The sequence below is a fragment of the Thermobia domestica genome, chromosome 8 (genome assembly GCF_964235325.1).
Source record: "Thermobia domestica chromosome 8, izTheDome1.hap1.1, whole genome shotgun sequence".
NCBI lineage: Eukaryota > Metazoa > Arthropoda > Insecta > Zygentoma > Lepismatidae > Thermobia > Thermobia domestica.
Window position 1 is genome coordinate 878,624 of NC_137461.1, and position 21,387 is coordinate 900,010.

A 21,387-nucleotide genomic window follows, 5' to 3' on the forward strand; every position below is an offset into this window, starting at 1 on the left:
ACTGGCGCAAATCCCGGCGAAGATGAGGGGGACATGTCCCTTCCAATCTTGGAACTGGGAGGACTGTTCCCCAATAATCCGATATGAAATGTGTTTTTTGGGAAAAATATGGTGATTTCTGTCCGATTGCCACAAAGGAAAGTGGTATGAAATTGATGCCCCCCCACCCCCAGAATAAGCCTCAAATCTGCCCGCCTTCCGTTGTTGATGACAACACTGCTTCCTGATCTTCCACAGGATTGTTTTCAACTTAACAAATATTTTGAACATCACTTAACAAAAAAAAAAAAAAGAAAGAAAGAAACGGTCTTACTTCTGCCCCCCCCCTAAGGTTGATGCTTTGACCCTCTATATTCTGGGCAATTGATGGTGATTCCTAAGACATTGTGTTCTCTGGATGGACACATTGACAGTCATACTGTATATTTATAGGAATTTTTGGTAAACCAAGTTTTTAATCATAAAATGCACAGCAAAAGAAAGTATGAATAAAAATAAAATCTAAAGAGATCGCCGCCTAAGAGATGCTGGAATTCTGTTACATAAGAAACGAAAATAGTTGGAAACAATATGTGAAAACCAGAAAGTACAATCGAAGAGAGCGTCTGAAAACAAAACAAAACAAAAAAATCTTTCGTACGGAAACATCGCCAAAGAATTTAAGAAAAGGCTGAGGGAAGCATGCACATAAAGGAGAACATTCAATGGATGTTCTTATTTTAAAAATGGTGTTAGGTTTGTAGGAACGGAATACTGTCTTCTGAAACAATGTTTATTTTAATAGGACTCGCAAAAATAATATTATCATCTCGTAGCAAAACAACGGAAATTAATTAACCGTACCAATTCAAAAATTAATTAACCCATTTCTAAACCCAGTAAAAAAATGGGATTAACAGATGTAAAAACTATGAAGATTATACATATAGCTTAGTTTTTTGAAAACAGACGTAGAGGTCATGGAGGCTCAGTGGTAGAGCCTTACCTCTGTTGCGTGAGGTCTGTGGTTCGAACCCTGGTCAATTAAGTTTGTGGGGAACAACATGGTGTTCATGGCTACTTCTGTTTCCTTCTACATTCTCATCCCACCAATTTTCCATCATCCTTAATCATCCTTAATCATCCGTTTCCTACTACATTCTCATTCCACCAATTCTTCCATCTCCCTTAATCATCCTTAATCATCCGTTTCCTACTACATTCTCATTCCACCAATTCTTCCATCATCCTTAATCATCCGTTTCCTACTACATTCTCATTCCACCAATTCTTCCATCATCCTTAATCATCCTTAATCATCCGTTTCCTACTACATTCTCATTCCACCAATTCTTCCATCATCCTTAATCATCCGTTTCCTACTACATTCTCATTCCACCAATTCTTCCATCATCCTTAATCATCCTTAATCATCCGTTTCCTACTACATTCTCATTCCACCAATTCTTCCATCACCCTTAATCATCCTTAATCATCCGTTTCCTACTACATTCTCATTCCACCAATTCTTCCATCATCCTTAATCATCCGTTTCCTACTACATTCTCATTCCACCAATTCTTCCATCATCCTTAATCATCCGTTTCCTACTACATTCTCATTCCACCAATTCTTCCATCACCCTTAATCATCCTTAATCATCCGTTTCCTACTACATTCTCATTCCACCAATTCTTCTATCATCCTTAATCATCCTTAATCATCCGTTTCCTACTACATTCTCATTCCACCAATTCTTCCATCATCCTTAATCATCCGTTTCCTACTACATTCTCATTCCACCAATTCTTCCATCATCCTTAATCATCCTTAATCATCCGTTTCCTACTACATTCTCATTCCACCAATTCTTCCATCATCCTTAATCATCCTTAATCATCCGTTTCCTACTACATTCTCATTCCACCAATTCTTCCATCTCCCTTAATCATCCTTAATCATCCGTTTCCTACTACATTCTCATTCCACCAATTCTTCCATCATCCTTAATCATCCGTTTCCTACTACATTCTCATTCCACCAATTCTTCCATCACCCTTAATCATCCTTAATCATCCGTTTCCTACTACATTCTCATTCCACCAATTCTTCTATCATCCTTAATCATCCTTAATCATCCGTTTCCTACTACATTCTCATTCCACCAATTCTTCCATCATCCTTAATCATCCGTTTCCTACTACATTCTCATTCCACCAATTCTTCCATCATCCTTAATCATCCTTAATCATCCGTTTCCTACTACATTCTCATTCCACCAATTCTTCCATCATCCTTAATCATCCTTAATCATCCGTTTCCTACTACATTCTCATTCCACCAATTCTTCCATCTCCCTTAATCATCCTTAATCATCCGTTTCCTACTACATTCTCATTCCACCAATTCTTCCATCATCCTTAATCATCCGTTTCCTACTACATTCTCATTCCACCAATTCTTCCATCATCCTTAATCATCCTTAATCATCCGTTTCCTACTACATTCTCATTCCACCAATTCTTCCATCACCCTTAATCATCCTTAATCATCCGTTTCCTACTACATTCTCATTCCACCAATTCTTCCATCATCCTTAATCATCCGTTTCCTACTACATTCTCATTCCACCAATTCTTCCATCATCCTTAATCATCCGTTTCCTACTACATTCTCATTCCACCAATTCTTCCATCACCCTTAATCATCCTTAATCATCCGTTTCCTACTACATTCTCATTCCACCAATTCTTCCATCTCCCTTAATCATCCTTAATCATCCGTTTCCTACTACATTCTCATTCCACCAATTCTTCCATCATCCTTAATCATCCGTTTCCTACTACATTCTCATTCCACCAATTCTTCCATCATCCTTAATCATCCTTAATCATCCGTTTCCTACTACATTCTCATTCCACCAATTCTTCCATCATCCTTAATCATCCGTTTCCTACTACATTCTCATTCCACCAATTCTTCTATCATCCTTAATCATCCTTAATCATCCGTTTCCTACTACATTCTCATTCCACCCATTCTTCCATCATCCTTAATCATCCGTTTCCTACTACATTCTCATTCCACCAATTCTTCCATCACCCTTAATCATCCTTAATCATCCGTTTCCTACTACATTCTAATTCCACCAATTCTTCCATCATCCTTAATCATCCTTAATGATCCGTTTCCTACTACATTCTCATCCCACCAATTCTTCCATCATCCTTAATCATCCTTAATCATCCGTTTCCTACTACATTCTCATTCCACCAATTCTTCCACCATCCTTAATCATCCACTTCCCTTAGGATAACGGGACGTTAAACTAAAAGATTGTATTTCATTTCATTTTGGAAACCGACGTATGTAAAGGTCTTTCAATGACTGTATAGCAAGCCATGGGCCATAGTGAAATGTTAAACTGGAAAGTTATAGAAAAATAGTTCTTTGACTTTAGAGCGTAACAGCTATAAAAATCTTCCATGGCTTCGAACTACAATGTGACATAATGCCCTCCTGTGAGATTCGCATCGTCTACCCTGGGATCACAACAACAATCCGAAATACACTGCTCTAAATTGTGTGCAAGTTTTGCATGTAAATATTAATTGTAATTTTCTACCTTAGTTGTTTATAAATCCCACTAAAAGAAACAAATCAAATCTTTCAATTTAACGTCCTTTTAAGTTAAGGGTGACAGATGATTAAGATAATTGAATGATTATGGAAGAATTTGGTGGAATGGGAATGGGGGAGGAAACATGAGTACCCGAGAAAATCGGCACGATAAATTATGTTTGAATTTGGAGACTCCTAAATTAGACTAAATTTACAGAAAGTCGGGATTTCAGGGACTCTCAGGACCCACCCTTTCCGTACGTCCCTAGGCATTAATATTAATATTACAAAATAAACCGATTTTGCGTTATAAAGGTTCTGCAACCTATTCTTTCTCTTCAAATGGAGCTAATACGTGATAGCATAAGATATTCATATTTAATAACAATAATAACAATAGGTCGTGCTCCTCAAGGTCATTGCAGACTACAATGCTATCATCAGAGTTATGTTTAATCATTCATATCTTATCGTCAACTACTACCGATCTCGTTATCTCTCGTGTAATTATCATGTATGCATGTTTATCATTTCTTTAATTTTATTAGCTCGTGCGGTGGAAATATACGAGAGCTGATAGTTTCACTCCAGGTATATGGGTGGGAATCTATGTATGTATGGTATGTACGTTATGTATGTATGTATTTTATTTCTCCGCACTACTGGCCCAAGGGTGTAGCCAGCAGATTTATGTATGAGGGGCCCGTCGTTTTTGAAGAGGGGCCAAATACAACGTACAAAACAAAAAAAAAATGTGTTGCAACTAGTGTTTTCGAGGCCTGAAAAAGAACGGAAAATTTTGGTTTCCTTCCGGAAAACTAAAAAATTTTTTATTAAGCTTATAATTATTATTATTGTTTTTTTTATTTTTTTATTTATTTTATTTTATTTATTTTTGCTTTTTCTGCATAAATTATATTCAACTTAATTTTTATTATGTTTAACCAAGAACTACTGCCCCGTACCTAACTGCCCAAGAACAACCTTTGAGCATAACTATTTCAATTTAAGCCCTAGGTAACCAAGAAATTTCTATCGCTTTCTCATCTACCACCTTCGAACATCGATGTGTTACCTGGGGCTAAGACGTACCTGAAAGACCAAAAATAGTCCTCATCAGCATCGACAACCTTCTGTCAACGTTCTGGGAGGCCATGGATTCCATTGCAGTAGAACTTGGCTGCCGTGAGGCGAAGAAGGTAGGGATGCGAACGAGTCGATATTTAAGCCTGTCTCGACTCGAAAATATGTTTCTTTCTCTCCTCTACTCGAATTCGAAATGGGACGTTTCGCAATTCAAGTCAAAACAAAATTTACCAGTTAAAATATACCCACATATCAACCAGAACATTGACTCCCTACCTACCTACTTGTCAGTATGATCACCTTTTGCACGGATAACAATGGCGACACGTCTGGGCATGGACGCAATGATCCTTGGTAGGTCGGTGGAGAGAGTTGGCACCACATGTACATACACCTAATATGTCACCTAATTCCCATAAATCCGGGGAGGGGGCGATGCGCTCTCACGTCACATTCACTCACATCCCAGATGTGTTCGATTGGGTTCAGATCCGGCGAGTTGGGGGCCAGCACATCACTTGCAACTCGCCCCTGTGTTCCGCGAACCACTCCATCACACTCCTGGTCTCGTGACATGGTGCATTAAAATGCCACTACCGTTGGAAACATGATCGTCATGAAGGGGTGTACGTTAAAGTGAAAGTTGAAGTTCAATATCTCATGAACAATCCATACTTCTTTTGTGTTGGGAACGAAACCCATAACTACTGTATGTACTTTATTATTTTATAATTTAATGTTTATAAAAATCCTTTTAAAAAATACCGATCTATAGAAGTAAAAGGTACCTATCTGTACTAGTTCTTGGCATCTAAGCAGTGCATTTATTGTAATATACTATGTAAAATGGTCTCGTATCATAATATGTGATCTACACTCATGTCCAAAATTATTGTCGCATGTCTATAGTTATGTTTTTGTAGGAATATAACTTGATAGCGAATTCGTCCGGAATTTCTTATAATGTAAGTATGTGGCAAAGAGATGTATGTGGCAAATTTCATGTCGAAAGAGCTGTAAATAAGAACAATAAAACGAAAATAAAACTTTCTTGTCTATTTAGCAAATTTTTGTTTTACTCATTCTAATTTTCTTATTTATAATTCTTTTCCTATGAAATTTACCACAAATATACATTTCCCGATTATACACATAGTATCAGTATTAAAAGTATCCTGCAAAATCATTATCAAATTATATTCTTACAAGAAGACAATTATAGATATGCGACAATCATTTTGGACATAAGTCTACAATAAATGTTACATTATATTTTATCCGAAACTCGTGATATGCTGCAACACATTAAAGCCTCAAAATAGTAGGGAAGCGAATAATCCAGAAGTTATGTAGCCCTATTCCGTTTATGGGAACGAAAACAAAATAATTATAACTATGCTAAATTACTATAGACTGCCAATTGCCATACAGAGAATTTATAAAGTTCACTTTATCGCAATAGTTTTACATAAACTAGATATAGGCTACAGAAAATACTTTTATACAAACTAGATAATCAATTATTATTATTATTATTATTATTATTATTATTATTATTATTATTATTATTATTATTATTATTATTATTATTATTATTATTATTATTATTATTATTATTTGAAGTACAATCAAATATCACGACGTTAATTATTAGTTTTAATTAACTGAATTGAGTTGAAAATTAAATCTTTATCTCGATAGATTAACTATTAAGTTTATGCGTTCTGTACCTTTCTAAAGTAATAAATTCTGGAATTGTTTTCAAGGATGTTTCTCAGTGAATACTTTCTTCAAAATAATATTAAAACTTATAGAAAGAATTTCGAGACATTCGAGTCGAGTCGAGATTTTTACGAGTAGTCAAAAATTTGAATCGAGAAATATGTTTGTCTGGACTCGTCTCGAATTTTAAAAGGTGTGTCCAATCGAATTTTGACTGCAATTCGAGTCGAGTCAAGTCGAGATTCGAGACATGTCTCGACTCGTGCGCATCCCTAGAAGAAGGTATCAAGTACATTTTGCACCTCTACTAAGGATTTGAACTGCCGTTCTCTAAGGTGATTGTCCAAGGAATGGAACAGATGTTAATCGGACTGTGCAATGTCCGGGTAGTATGGCGGATGCAATAGTGTTTCCAATCCAAGGCATAAAATGGTGTCCCGGATCACCCTAGAAATGTGGGGCTTAGCGTTGTCCTGTAACAAGAGGATCTCTTTGCGATGCAGAAGTTCTGACTCCAGAGTTTTGAGTTTTTTCTTGATCACGGCTCAACTGTTGATAGTACACAGTTGCATTGATGCTCTGACCAACTGGTAGCATTTCCCGATGAATGATGTCACGAGCAGTCCACCAAACACACAGGGAGACTTTCTTCTGGTGCAGTGTTGGTTTCGGCTGTTTTGGAACAGGTTCATGGGATGCTAACCAGTGATGACGGCACCGTGTAGCTTCGTACAGGATCCACTTTTCACTAGGTGTGAACATCCTGTCCAGAAATGACTCCTTCCTCAGACGAGACAGCGCAGAAACACAGGTGTCAGCTCTCGTTGCCTTCTGGCCTGGAGTCAGATCATGTGGGACCCATCGACCCAACGTCTAGTGTGGGGGGCGCGGTGGCTCAGTGGTAGATCGTTCACCTCCGGGGCTTGGGGTCCCTGGTTCGATCCCAGCTCGCGCCGTGTGGACTTTGTGGTGGATAAACACCGTGCTCGAGGGTTTTCTCGTGGTCTCCCGTTTCCTCCCACTTTCTTCATTCCACCATTTCATTCATTTCTCATCAACACCGTCTCCTTTATCCTAACCGACATAAGCGTGGGATGTAAAACTTAAATATTTTATTTCATTTTTCCAACTTCTTACGTTTCCCCAGTCGATGAAGGTGCTGCCGAATGGTCTCTCCACTCACACTGAATTATAGTCCCAATTTCTCATGTCTTTCCATTGTTCGACTCAATTTCTGCCTGCAGGTCTTTATTTTGTACATGTGTTGGTCTTCCGGCACATGGTGCGTTTTCGAGTGTTTCGCCACCGTCCCTTAACTTATTAAACCACCGCTGCACTGTCCGTGTAGTCACGACACCCTCACCAAAGGCCTGGCATATCTTTTGCCCTGCTGCATTGGCGTTTGACCCCTGTTTGAACTCGTACGGTATACACGTCCTTATGACGCTGTATGGAGGTTCGATGTTCACTCTGTCCTTATGCAAGTTTTGCGGTGTAACTGAACTGCCACAACCAGGCAATATGTTGGATATACCCACACCAACAACTGACCTTTGCCTTATCTCCATTGACATTCAACTCATGGTGTGAGAGCCAATTGAACACAGATCTCTACACACACACACAAAAAAAAAAAAAAAGCCCCAGAACTTTCTTGGTTACCTTCATACACAAGACTGATTTTCTTTGAAATTGTACTTAATTTCTTTAAGCTTTCCTGACAAAAATATTTATTAAGTATTCGTGACTAAAACATAGTTATTTTATTAACAGCTATACTTCCTGTTTTACACCAAATAGCATTACAAAGAGCAAATGAAATGCAAACGGAAAAACTGAATAAAAACATCTTTCACTAAATTTTCTAACTGATAAAAAATGTTTCTTAAAACACTAACTACAGCATATATAAATATAATGTACTTACTAATTAGTTTAGTACCATTGTTTTATGGTAGTTTTTGTAGTATCTTGTTAAAACGTTTGTCTTCAAAGTGTCAAATATAAATCGCAGTAAATTGTGTAATCTGCTGTCACAAAAAGTATACCATACTATTTTTCGATCTGTAAAAGGAAGAGATACCATACTGTTTTTTGATCGGTATGGTAAAATAATATTTTCCATACTATTTTACCGTATATTAATTATATGTAAACTTTGCTGTTTTTAAATGAATGATGCAAGGTAATCTTATGATAATGTTTTAACAGTTGGTCATTTGGGGGGCCTGGCCCCGATTGCCCCCCCCCCCCCCCCCGTGGCTATACCCCTCTACTGGCCGCAGCTAAAGCACCTTGATGGGCAAGTAGTTTATCGTCTAAGGACCAAGGAGAGCTAGGAGCACCTTATGTGGTACTCTATTTTACGGAAACTACTCATCGGATCTAAACGAAATTTCGTAGGCACGATCTTATTTTCTTGGCAGCGTTTCTCAACCACTGTGTCGAGACACCTTCGTGTGTCGCGAAAACATGTTAGGTTTGTGTCGAGATTTTTTAATGTCTTCTAAGATCTTATGCTAAGAAATTATCTTCAGACGAAAATAAACATTCTTCTTTGCCAATCGACTTGATTTCACACTTGTCTTTCAAATTTAAAGCTCGAAACTTTGTTTTAACGCTATTTATTCTTCTTTGGAAAGAAGCGCTGGACATGAGAGTGTGTTTGTCAGTTAGCATTTTATGGGGCCGCGGTGGCTCAGTGGTAGAGCGTTCACCTCTGGTGCATGGGGTCGCGGGTTCTAACCCTGCTCCCGCCAAGTGAACTTTGTGGTGGACAAACACCGCGTGCGTGGGTTTTCTCGGGGTTCTCCCGTTTCCTCCCACTTTCTTCATTCCACCATTTCATTCATTTCTCATAATCACCGTCTCCTTTAGCCTAACCGGCATAACCGTGGGACGTAAAACTTACAGATTTCAGTTAGCATTTTTTAAGTGATTATTAATTACGCAGATAAACATTAGAAAATTAAACTAATACTCCTTTCTGTACACTTTCCGAATGCCTAACCGCATCATTATCACAAATGATCTAATTTCGCAAATATTGCCTATTTATGTGACGCTGCATAACAGCGTGTATTACATCTTTGCATACATTCATTTTGAATAAAAATCAATTATTGCAAATGAACACTTTTATATGATACAGTGATGAATGTGAATAGTTACCTGGAAATATTAAGCTAATTTTGTTGGAGATAATGTCTGGGATAGTCGTCTGCTCATAGCATTTCGAGATCAAATTCAGCATCTTCCCGTCTGTCAGCCATATCACAGAATCTGAGTCCATGAAGTCAAGAATTTGTTGTACTGTTTCCCTTAAAGAAACAAAGCACAAAACGGTTGGTATACTGTATTATATGGCTATGCAAAAGTGCTTTTAAGGTTCATACCAATTGTCTAAAATTATTATTATTAATTTGGCTTATTTATTTCAGCAAATTCATACATAAAACAAAGTAGTTGTATCAAATGTGAGCATTTAAACAAATAACTTTGCATTTTCAGTGTAAAAGTTTCTGTCCCCATATATTTTCCGAAACTCTCTGATTTCTCTGCATTTTCTTAGCTTAAGGATGTCAAATTTCATTTCAGACATTTAGTCGTTCAAATAACCAATAAACGTATCTCGAAATTTGCGAATTTATGTTAACGCCTATGGCCTTAATGGTTTTATAATATCCACCAATCGCTTCGCCTTCTCATTAGCACAATTTCTCACGAATGAAGCCTCCATCGTCTACGATTCTTACAGCTTCTTACGGTGATTGGTTGATAACTATCTTTAGATATTGGTTATTTTAAAGCGACGATTTCACGTGTAAAAATACAGAACAAAAAATGAGGTGCTGAAACAACACAAAATGACTACCACTTTACGGTGTTATTTGTGTGTTAATTTAACACAAGGACGTTGCCTTCCGAACATATCAAGAGTAACTAACAATTATCAGCAAGAATTTGAATAGCTCCACTCGTTTTAGTTTGTAGTACGGGAAGATCTAATTCACGGAAATCTGTGGGATGCTTGCATTGACCTCGCCACCTGGACATTCATTTTAACCTCTGTCCATTATCTAGTTCAGAGTTGGCGTGGGTCAATGAAAACTTGACCCATGACCCACTGACCCACCACCGACCGTGACCCACGACCCACCACCCACCGTGACCCACTCTGACCCATGACCCACCATGACCCATGACCCACTGTGACCCACCACCCACCATGAACCACTGTGACCCACCATGACCCACTACCCACGGTGACCCACTCTGACCCACCACCCACCGTAACCTACTCTGACCCACCGTGACCCACCACCCACCATGAACCACTCTCATCCACTTTGACCTAATCTGACTCACCAAAATCCATCGTCATCAACTCTGAACACGATCCACGGCCTCTTCTGAACTCACTAAAGAGTTTACACTTGTAATAAAACAAAGACTGTGAAATTGTCACTAATCTGAGTTTGAATTTCTAGTCAGTCGCTCAAGCACCACTCTGTTACAATAACGGTGGATCTGACCTTTACGATATAAAATGGTAAAGTGTTTGTCGGTGAGGAAATTCAAACAGTTCGAGGTGGGGGGAAATTAGTGTGTGCCTAAAATATACTTGTACTAAGAGAGTATTCTTGCAAGTGTTAATTTCTGAAAGCATTCCACAACAAACTTCCATTCGCACGAAAATACCCCTGTACAAAATGGAAAAGGTTATGGTTTCTCAGTTCACAGTATTTTTCTCACAAAAGACTTGAAAAATCATTTGTTCATAGGGTATAAAGGTGCTCGGATACCCTATGTGAGAGCATCTCCATAAAGTATGCTCATAATTGTACTTTGTAATCACTAAAACACCACGTTAAATTTAAGTTACAAATATGCATATTTGCAATTATTATGAATATTTATTCCAAAGTAGTTTACCTAAAGCAAAGAAGAGACTTACTAAAAAGTAGGTACAAAGTTGAATAACACAAATAAGCCATTAGTAATACAAGTATACATTTTCCGTAACTCGTAATTTTCCACCTTAAAACAAATCTGAAATCGGATTTATTTCCTGTTGGTAACTTTTTGGCGGTAAATCATCCGCAGTGGAATGATGTCCATCCTTCAGCCAAGAAATATAACTAGCTCGTCTACTTTGAGCTTGTCTAGCAGTGGGCCAGTAACATTGATGAGCAACAAGTTAGGCAATGTTTGAGCACTTAATCTATTTCTAACATCAGTCATCTGTAAATTCATAAGGGGAAATCCCCGTTCGCACTCTGTCGTGGAAATTGATAATACTTCTACCCGATTTCTGCAACTTCTCATCGACAATCTACTTGTTAGACTTAAGTCTGATAACGATTTTTCTTGGTCAGGTTTGAAGTAATCAGCAAGAAGTATCATTTCTCTGTCACCATACATCTTTTCCATATCGAACATGTCAGTTGGCAATGTCGACCCATGTAGAACAGAAACTTCACTTACCAAGCCTTTAATAGGGAATCTTGTGAATAAATTATCAATTAAAGCCTGATAAACTGATGATTTCTTATTTGTTTATAAATTTAATTTTTGTAATTACACATGAATGATTTGATACCATTACCAAGTTCCCTCCCCCGTCTAGAAAGGGAAAGGGAACGAGGTTCCTGGAAAGTGTTCAGAGGTGAGTGGAAATTTCCCTCCTTCTCCCCCTTCAATTACCACACTGCTGTTTGCCATGAGCCAAATTACGATGAATTTCATTTAAATTATCATAGTATAATTATTTCCTTGTTGAATTATCAATACCTTTCAGTGGAAAAAATGATGAAATTTCAAAGTTCCAAATCAAAGTAAGTAGACCAACGTAAAGGGAAAAAAGTATAAAATTTTCCATACAATTATGCGTACAATCCAAACTTCAAATTTCCGTGTAATTAAGCTTACAGTACAAATTTTATGCCTATTTTTCTCACACCTTTATGGGTTGATTGCCCTGTGCTGTGAGCGCTCCATATAATAAACGTAAGCTTCAGCAATTATTATAGCAGAAAGCAATGGATATATGAAGCCAAGCACTGTATTTTTGTTTTTGATTTTTTTTCTTAAATAACATGGATCGTTTTCGATCATTTTTACAAACCAACTCACTACCAATTTTCCATATATAGAAAGTGCTTCCCCCCCCCCACATAAAGAAGAATTTAAAAAAAATGCTAGGACACATTCTGTTTATTTTCAATAAAGAGTTAATACACTGAATTTCAGCTCCGTAAGTTTAACGGCTTGCGAGATATTCATTTTTTCACAAACATTCGGATCCTCACTACCTCCTTAGGATATTATGCATTATAATAAAGGCAATATAACATCCCAATTTGGATTATGGCCTAACTATATACCAAAAGTAATTTCATTTGACTTTGCAATTTGGCCGTGATGATCAGGCACACATAGTCATATTCAATTTTTTCGAAAATGTATTTTTTCCACTAGTTAGCTCTAGAAACCCACAGGTCTCGAAAGCCAAGTTGTAGTATAAGTCCTATTGCTATTATTACTATTAAAAATATCAATATCCAAAAGTGCCGGAAGTTCTTTTTTCACTTGGTTAGATATACTCACCTCAGGTAAGTAGACAGAAACAAGTGGAAAAGAAAGGGAAATGAAGGTCTTGAAAGTAAAACGGAGACAAATTTACCAGTCCTCAGAAGATACTGTCTACAATGCAGTGAGCAGAGAGGGTCGGTAGATCATACTGAGTCGGTGGGTCGCAGTGGATCATGGTGGGTGGTGGGTCGAAGTGGGTCACGGTGGGTGGTGGGTCACAGTGGGTAATGGTGGGTGGTGGGTCACAGTGGGTCACGGTGGGAGGTGGGAAACAGTGGGTGGTGGATCACAGTGGGTGATAGGTCACAGTGGGTTACATGCTGTTGACCCACTGACCCACTCAGAAAACTTGACCCACTTGACCCACTGACCCACTCCATCTCTGATCTAGTTATCTCCTTTGTTTTTGACAAACAACCAGAAAAATAGAAAATCAGTCGGCACTCTCATTCGCTTCAATGTTGAAAGTCATACTAAAATATGATATGCATACATACAAATAACATGCACTGCAGTAAAACACACTTGTGTTGGACGAAAAAAGTCTTCGTACACTAAGTAATTGATTTGCATTGATTATGGCGACATAGAACAAATGCATAGCATCCATTAAATAATTTGGTATTATTATTATTATTATTATTATTATTATTATTATTATTATTATTATTATTATTATTATTATTATTACTATGTGTTTATCTACCAAACAACTATTTATTGATTAATAAAAATGATTAATCAATTATATTTAGTTACGTATGGTAGATGACTTCAGATTATATTATTTACTGACCGACAGTATTCCACGCTGTCGTATCTGTGCATAAGAGGAAAGTTCTAATCTTTTCTTTGTAGAAGTTAAGTAAAAGAACCTGTTTTAACTCGAAATGATTAATTACAATTTTATTTACACAAAGACAATTCTAACATACAAGATGATATTAACGATGCTATTTGCATATACGAGTTACTTGTCACAAAAACTAATTACGCTAAAAAACTAAAACTATGCTCAGACTGTCTTTCTTAGCTAACTTTTACAAGTAGTAGCAATTGAAACTCACATGAGTATATGTTAACCTCTCACCCGAAGTCCAAGGTTAATCTCTTTTCACATGGCTTAAAAAAACGTCTCTGTTGCCTCCGTTTTCACACTCCCCCTCTGCCAGCCTGAATCCCCATTATATTACCAAATGTTATCAATCTTTAATTTCAAATTAAGTGCTTTATGATTTTTTTGCAATTATAAGTCTTGCAATTTTTTGCAATAAAGTCGTATTAGTTTCTATCACCGCTGTCCCTTAGGACAAGTTATTATAACAAAGGTAAAACATATTAATGGTTCCTCTTGATCACTTTTCAAGGCTTTTTCTTATAATTCACTTAAGCACTATCACTTTTTTTTTTCTTTACAAATATCATATCCATTTATCTGTTTTCAACACATTATATTATCATGCGGTATGAAAACAAATCTGGAACTTCTGATATTTATTTACCTCTATCATTCCATCCGGAAAAATAGTCCTGTACACGAGGGAATGTTTGCGGGCTGCTAAAATTAAGATAACTGGCGCCATGCTATAACTTTGAGTTTCGCCTTATCTCAAGTACATGCAGACATGTCAGAAGGTTAGATCCTTGTAGATACACTAGTTCAAACGCTGTCCCAGATGAGGTCTGGTAAATATGACTCTCAACGAACAATATTCGAACAAATTTATCAAGAATGTTTGGAGATGTGCAAAGAAAATGGTCTCGAATTCCAGAGCCGGAAACAAATAGAATATAGGGGTTCCTCGTGGAAACGAACTAGACATCCGCCATCGAAATATCACAAATTCATTTTGGATGAATCTTTTCCTTCATTGGATGCAGAAAACGAATTTTCTAAAGATAATATATCTATCAAGAGAAATTTTTCTCCCTACTATTGATAGCCAATCACTGATATGGAAAACCGCTTTGTATCATGTTGCAAAATCATCAGATCAATCATCACTCTACATCCAAAAAGTAAAAACTTTTTTAAATTACATCATTGTGGAGCCTATAACCCAGCATTATGGAGTGATCTGCAAACATTAAAGTGAGAACTCAAAATTCTCCCAAACACAATTAATAGAGCAACTCAAAAGCATAAAAAGCATATAAAGGATAACAGCAATTTACACATATGGTTGGTACCTTGAACATGATTGTGATTGTCTAAGGGTCCAGAAGAAACTAGTTTTAAAGGCATAATTTTAGAAAATAAACCATAAAGCATAATTTAAAATATATAGCGCAATTCTTGGAAAATTCTCTTTAACTGAAAGTTTAACATACTGTGTTAATATTTTTTAAAACCAATATTTACACTGCAAAATCATTGAGAACATAACAATGCAACAATGAAAAGCTTATTTTCATTTCTGTAAACTTTTCGGTGTAATCCTTTGATGTGGAGAAAAGAAAAAAGTAAAAGAAGAAATTTTTCCGCCAACAATGAATAGTATGCAAGAACTCCATACTATATTGTTACGTTTACTTTTTGAACTTAAGCACTTTCTGTACTTTTTGGTGGCATCTTTTACTTTTCCCTTTCTGTATATAATATGCATCTGTAAGGCGCACACAAATGATAGAAAAAATTTATTCGAGCAAAGCACATCTCTTTACAATGAATTAAGTAGAAAGTTCATTAAATATGCGAGAGACTAGTTGCAAAAAAAATCAATAAATAGATCAAGATATTCAGAATATTTAATGTATAATAAGTATTATACATTATACACGATTAATGTAAAATAATCATTGAAATTAACAATAAAGCATAATTTAAAAAAAGAAGCATAATTAAACAAGAAATAAAACATAATGGGGGTTGCTCTAACAATTAAATTGTATGAAGACGAGAAGAAAACCAAAGCTGATTCCTTAATGAATTTCGTTGATCTTCTTCGTGTCTACAAAAACGCATTCCTAGAAACCTACAAGCTAGGTATCATCTCTGTGATTATATCAGTTTCTAGTGCTACATGTAAAAGGTCATTCTCTTCTTTGAAAAGATTAAAGACTTGTATACGCAATTCAATGACTCATGATAGGTTGGAAAACTTAGTGTTACTTTATATTGAGAAGAAAATTGCTAAATCGTTAGATCTTTAACAAGTTGTGGATATGTTTGCTGCTGCCCACACGAATAGAAAGATTCTCTTCAAGTAGAGGCATGAACCTATAAGTTATTTTCTTTACCCGTAAAAGTGTGTTTGCTTCCACTTAAGTCAACCAGCTACACATATTTTAAACGCCATGATTAAATAACTATTTACTTATATTAGAAATCAATTGCATTAATGAATCATAGTTGTTTGAGGTACTAAATTCTTATATTTTCACTGTTTTCCAAAGAGTAAAATCATGAAACACAAAGATGGAAACATTCACCTTGAATATATATATATATATATATATATATATATATTGGAGATGACCCCCTCAAAATCCTCTTGGGCCCTTCATTGCCCCCCTGAAAGAAACTCTAGCTATGCTACTGGACACCATCCACCAGAGATGAATTCTCTACCGCTGAGCCACCGCGGCCCTGCTTGGGCTTGGTCGTCCATATCCAATCTCTCTTTTAGCGTTGCTTAAACAACTTCTAGTTTTGTTCTAAATCCAGACTCCATATCGGCGTAGATATTGATGTTACAGTCGATTGGTAAAATCAATCTTCCACATTTAAAAATGAAAGTACACACAAGTAGAAAAATAAGCATTTACCATAAAACACTAGCTGCAAGTGTTCAAAATAGATTTATGGTTTTTACAAAATCAATTGAAAATTGCTATTTTTAGTTAGGCAGCTAGTGAAAAACAACAGCTTTCGACAGTAGAGTGGGGGCACCTGACCCCCGGTAGCCGAAAATTGCCTTTTTTTCCAGGGTCTCCGGAGAGAAAGGACTCAATTTTCCAGTGTCTCACGATACACTATGACCCACGCATCGTCCACTCACGATCTTTTACGACCTCCATTTTAGGGGTGTATTCATTCTCTTTTATGAACACTTTTTAAGGGGGTGTATTAAGGGGGTAGAAACGATAGTTTTTAATTAAGTAGAGATAAGGAGAGAGTGAAAAAAATGGAAAATTAAATTTTAAATCATTATTATTATTATTTTAGAGGTCAAAAGGAAGAATAAATGAATTTGAGTGGCATATGTACGGAATTTATTTTTGTACCGGGCAAAAAAAAGAAGTAAAGAATTAATAAAATTTGAATGGAATATTTTATTTTGTACCAGCTGGGAATTTAGTGTTGTACCATTGTATCAATTTAAGTATTTTGTACTATTTAGTACTACCTAGAAGGTGTGGAATATTTAGTTTTGTACCAAGCAGAAATTTGTTGGCTTCTTTATTTTGTATTAACGACTGAAACCTTTAACAAATACTTGGTTGTGTGCATTACAATGGCTGAAATTTTTCATTTCCCTGTGGTACAACGTAATGGTCACCCCGCTTATTCTAGGTCTACAGTTAGATATTTTCGGTTGGATAATGGTATATAGCCATGTTTTGTTGAGCACAATGCCCACTATAACGATGTGGTAAACAATTATTTGATGGATAGATATTTGTTTAATAGTCGCTATAACAAATGGTATATGGTAGAATTTGTTAAGCATTTATCGCAGGTAGATATTAAGATAGACTTTTTGTCGTTGGTTACTCGTTTAACCGCACACAGTTCTCTTTTCCAATCAGCTACCTTTTTTGCCATGAAAACTAAGGGTAATAGTTATACTGTGACAGCTTTCTTTCGCTATGGGGGAACGCAGGACACTTTGGATGAGTTATTAAAGTTTTGGAATCATGTGTGCGAGTTCAGGCCAAGTATCCAGATTGCAGATTTACTTGGTTGCTTTACACGATGTGGTAAAACTGGCCTTTTTGCGGTATCTCCTGATACCTATGTGTTGGACCTCGCGGTATTTGGAAACTTGGTGAAAAAGAATAACAAATGGTTTTTCTCACAATAAGGCTATACATACAGAATAATCCATTATGGCAAAAAAAAATACTACTTTCTCCTTATGCTTAGTTGGAGTAGACTTCGATAACAAGAACGATACAGTGTGTAAGAATTTCCAATTAATAGCGGTATTGCACTGTACTTATAATAGTCTGTAATAGTGCAGTTTATTTTTCGAATGAGAGTAGGTTTTAAAGGTGTATTGTAGTCTACCAGCAATAATGATCTCTAATAGAGTTATTAGGTAAAGATAACAATTTGCTAGTTGCGAACCAATTACACCGCCATTCTGCGAACACATTTATACGATCCAATTTCTCAGATTTAAGGCTAAATTAAATGGGCAAGAGGTGTACAGTATTTCGGAGATATAACTAAGAAGTACTAGGATGTGCCAATAGAAAAATTTCAGAACTTCTATTTTAATTTTGGGGTGTAAAAACATGCCTATTAACACTATTTGTAATAACGATGATTCCGTGGGTGTAGATTGTCTTAGATAGAATACAGGTAATTCTTCCATTAAAATTTACAACTATCTAATTGATTTTCTTCATTGTTCAGATAAGCGTTTACAGGGTATTACGAGATGGGAAGCAATTATCTTTAACTACTATACTGATGAGTGGATCCAATACAAGACTGTTTAGAACTAATTTTACACATCAAAGAATATTTACAGATGCTTATTGGAGTTCCCGGATAAAGCAGAAGATCGAGAGAATCGAATTTCTATCCAGCAGAAGTGTTATTTAATATTAATCTTGCTGCCCTTGGTCTAAAATGCATGCCGAAGACCGTAGAAGAAAGAATTTGTTTTCTAATTTCTGGAGTGGGGCTAAGAAGCTTGTTTGTTGTATAAAAGGTATACTCCAATATGGATTTTGTTTTCTAAAGCATAACAACTTTACTGAATCGAAGGCCCTACTAGCGGGTTTCTAATGCTTGGTCATCTTAAGTCTGCTCCAAATAAGCATAAGGAGAGAGTAGTATTTTTTTTGCCATAGTGGCTTAATCCGTATGTATTCGAAAATGAAAGTAGCAATAATGCCATATTGTTTTATTTTTTTTACTATGTACTAATTGATCTACTCGCAGCAGGATTAGTTAAAATGAACCTCCTTCAAATTTGTTTCTTCGTTACAAAAGGCACATAAATTCTAAGCTAGTTAAAAATGGTCTCTCTTTGCTTTTCCTCCGTTTATTTGTAGAGCACAAAAAGTAGTCGGAAAATCTGAATACAAAAGATAAAATGGTCTTTCTAAAAAAGCCAACAAATTTTCTGGTTAGTACAAAACTGAATGGGTCACACAAATTTATATCTTTGTATATTTTGAGTACTACAAAATTAACTAAAATGGCCCTTCCCCGTTTTCTTCTATAGAACACCCAAATTTATTCCTTCGTTTATTTTAGTAGTACAAAAATGTACATAAATACTGAGCTATTTAAATTTTACCTTCTTCGCTTTTCTTTCTGCTTAGTACAAAACTCATTAGGTCACCCAAATTTATTCCTCCTTCGGTTTCTTTTTTGTCGCTGGTGCTCCATTTTTTTGTTGGTACATAAGAAAATAGTCCATCGAAATTTTATTCGTTCTTCACTTCTTTTTCTTATTTTGCTAGGTACAAAACTAAATATTCTACCCAAATTTATTCCTTCATTTATTTGATTAATGGCCCTTCACTTTTTCCAGTTGGTACATAATGAAATAATCCAATCAAATTTTTCTGGTTCGAACAAAACTAAACATTCCATCCAAATTTGAGTATTACAAAATGAAATGAAATTCTGAGTTAGTTAGAAAATAGTCCTTCTTGCTACAAAATTGGAAATCTCACTCAAGAGACCTTCGTTTGTTTAAATAGTACACTTCTGAGCCGATTTAATTTATCCGATTGTTTGTTTATTTAAATAGTACAAAATGATTTAAAATACGCCGTTATTTCTCATTGGTGCAAAATTGAATAGGTCACTCAAATTCACCCCTTCGTTTGTTTAAATATTAGAACATGGTCTAGAAAAAATGGCATTTCTCATTAGTACAATATTCCTTCGTTCATTTAATTAGTCAAGAAGAGTTAAAACAGACCTTAGCACAAAAAGGCACATAAATTCTGAGGTAGTTGAAATGGCATTTCTCGTTGATAAAAAATTGAGTAGGTTCCCTTTGTTTCTTTAAATTCTCAGCTAGCTAAAATGGTATATCTTTGCTTTCTTTTTCGTTAGTCCATCCAAATTATTTTTTCGTTTATTTTGAATAACCCAAAAATGTACAGAAATTCTGAGCTAGTTAAAAAATGGCGTTGTTTTGATTTTTTTCTCGTTAGTACAATAGCAAATAAGTCACTAAAATTTATTCATTCTTCACTTTTTCTGCTTGGAACAAAAAAATGAATAGGTCACAGAAATCTCTTGCTGGCTCCGTTTACGAGTTATTAAGGCTTAAATATTTGACCTTGGACCTCGAAAGTCAGTACTTTTTTAACATGTACTAGTTGATGACCTATTACTAGATTTGGAAAGCGCACCTCAATATGTGAATCCATTTTCGAGTCATTAGGTTTTAAGTATTTTGACCTTTGACCTCGATGGTCATTATTTTGGAACTTGTGGTATCTGATGACCAATTACTAAATGTGGAAACACCACCTCAATATGTGGCTCCGTTTCCGAGTTATTAGGTTTTAAGTATTTTGACCTTTGACCTCGATGGTCATTATTTTTGAACTTGCAGTAGTTGATGACCAATTACTAAATGTGGAAACACCACCTCAATATGTGGCTCCGTTTTCGAGTTATTAGGTTTTAAGTATTTTGACCTTTGACCTCGATGGTCATTATTTTGGAACTTGTGGTACCTGATGACCAATTACTAAATGTGGAAACAGCACCTGAGTATGTGGATCCATTTTCGAGTTATTAGGTATTAAGTATTTTGAGCTTTGACCTCGGTGGTCATTATTTTGGGACATGTGGTATCTGATGACCAATTACTAAATGTAAAAACACCACCTCAATATGTGGCTCCGTTTTCGAGTTATTAGGTTTTAAGTATTTTGACCTTTAACCTCGATGTTCATTATTTTGAAACTTGTAGTAGTTGATGACCAATTACTAAATGTGAAAACACCACCTCAATATGTGGCTCCGTTTTCGAGTTATTAGGTTTCAAGTATTTTGACCTTTGACCTCGATGGTCATTATTTTGGAACTTGTAGTAGTTGATGACCAATTACTAAATGTGGAAACACCACCTCTTTATGTGGATCCATTTTCGAATTATTAGGTTTTAAGTATTTTGACCTTTGACCTCGATGGTCATTATTTTGGAACTTGTAGTAGTTGATGACCAATTACTAAAT

The 21,387-nt window shown here is 36.0% G+C and overlaps 1 protein-coding gene across 4 annotated transcripts in view; it reads right to left on the reverse strand.

The window, feature by feature from the left end:
* The window catches only part of LOC145692622 (phospholipase A2-like), a 109,242-nt gene that overhangs the window by 56,254 nt on the left and 31,601 nt on the right, over positions 1–21,387 (reverse strand). For all 4 annotated transcript variants that reach the window (XM_081767950.1, XM_081767948.1, XM_081767947.1 and 1 more), the window contains one exon: positions 9,580–9,728. In XM_081767950.1, coding sequence (XP_081624076.1) covers positions 9,580–9,728 — 149 coding nt within the window. The remainder of the gene's footprint in view (positions 1–9,579; positions 9,729–21,387) is intronic.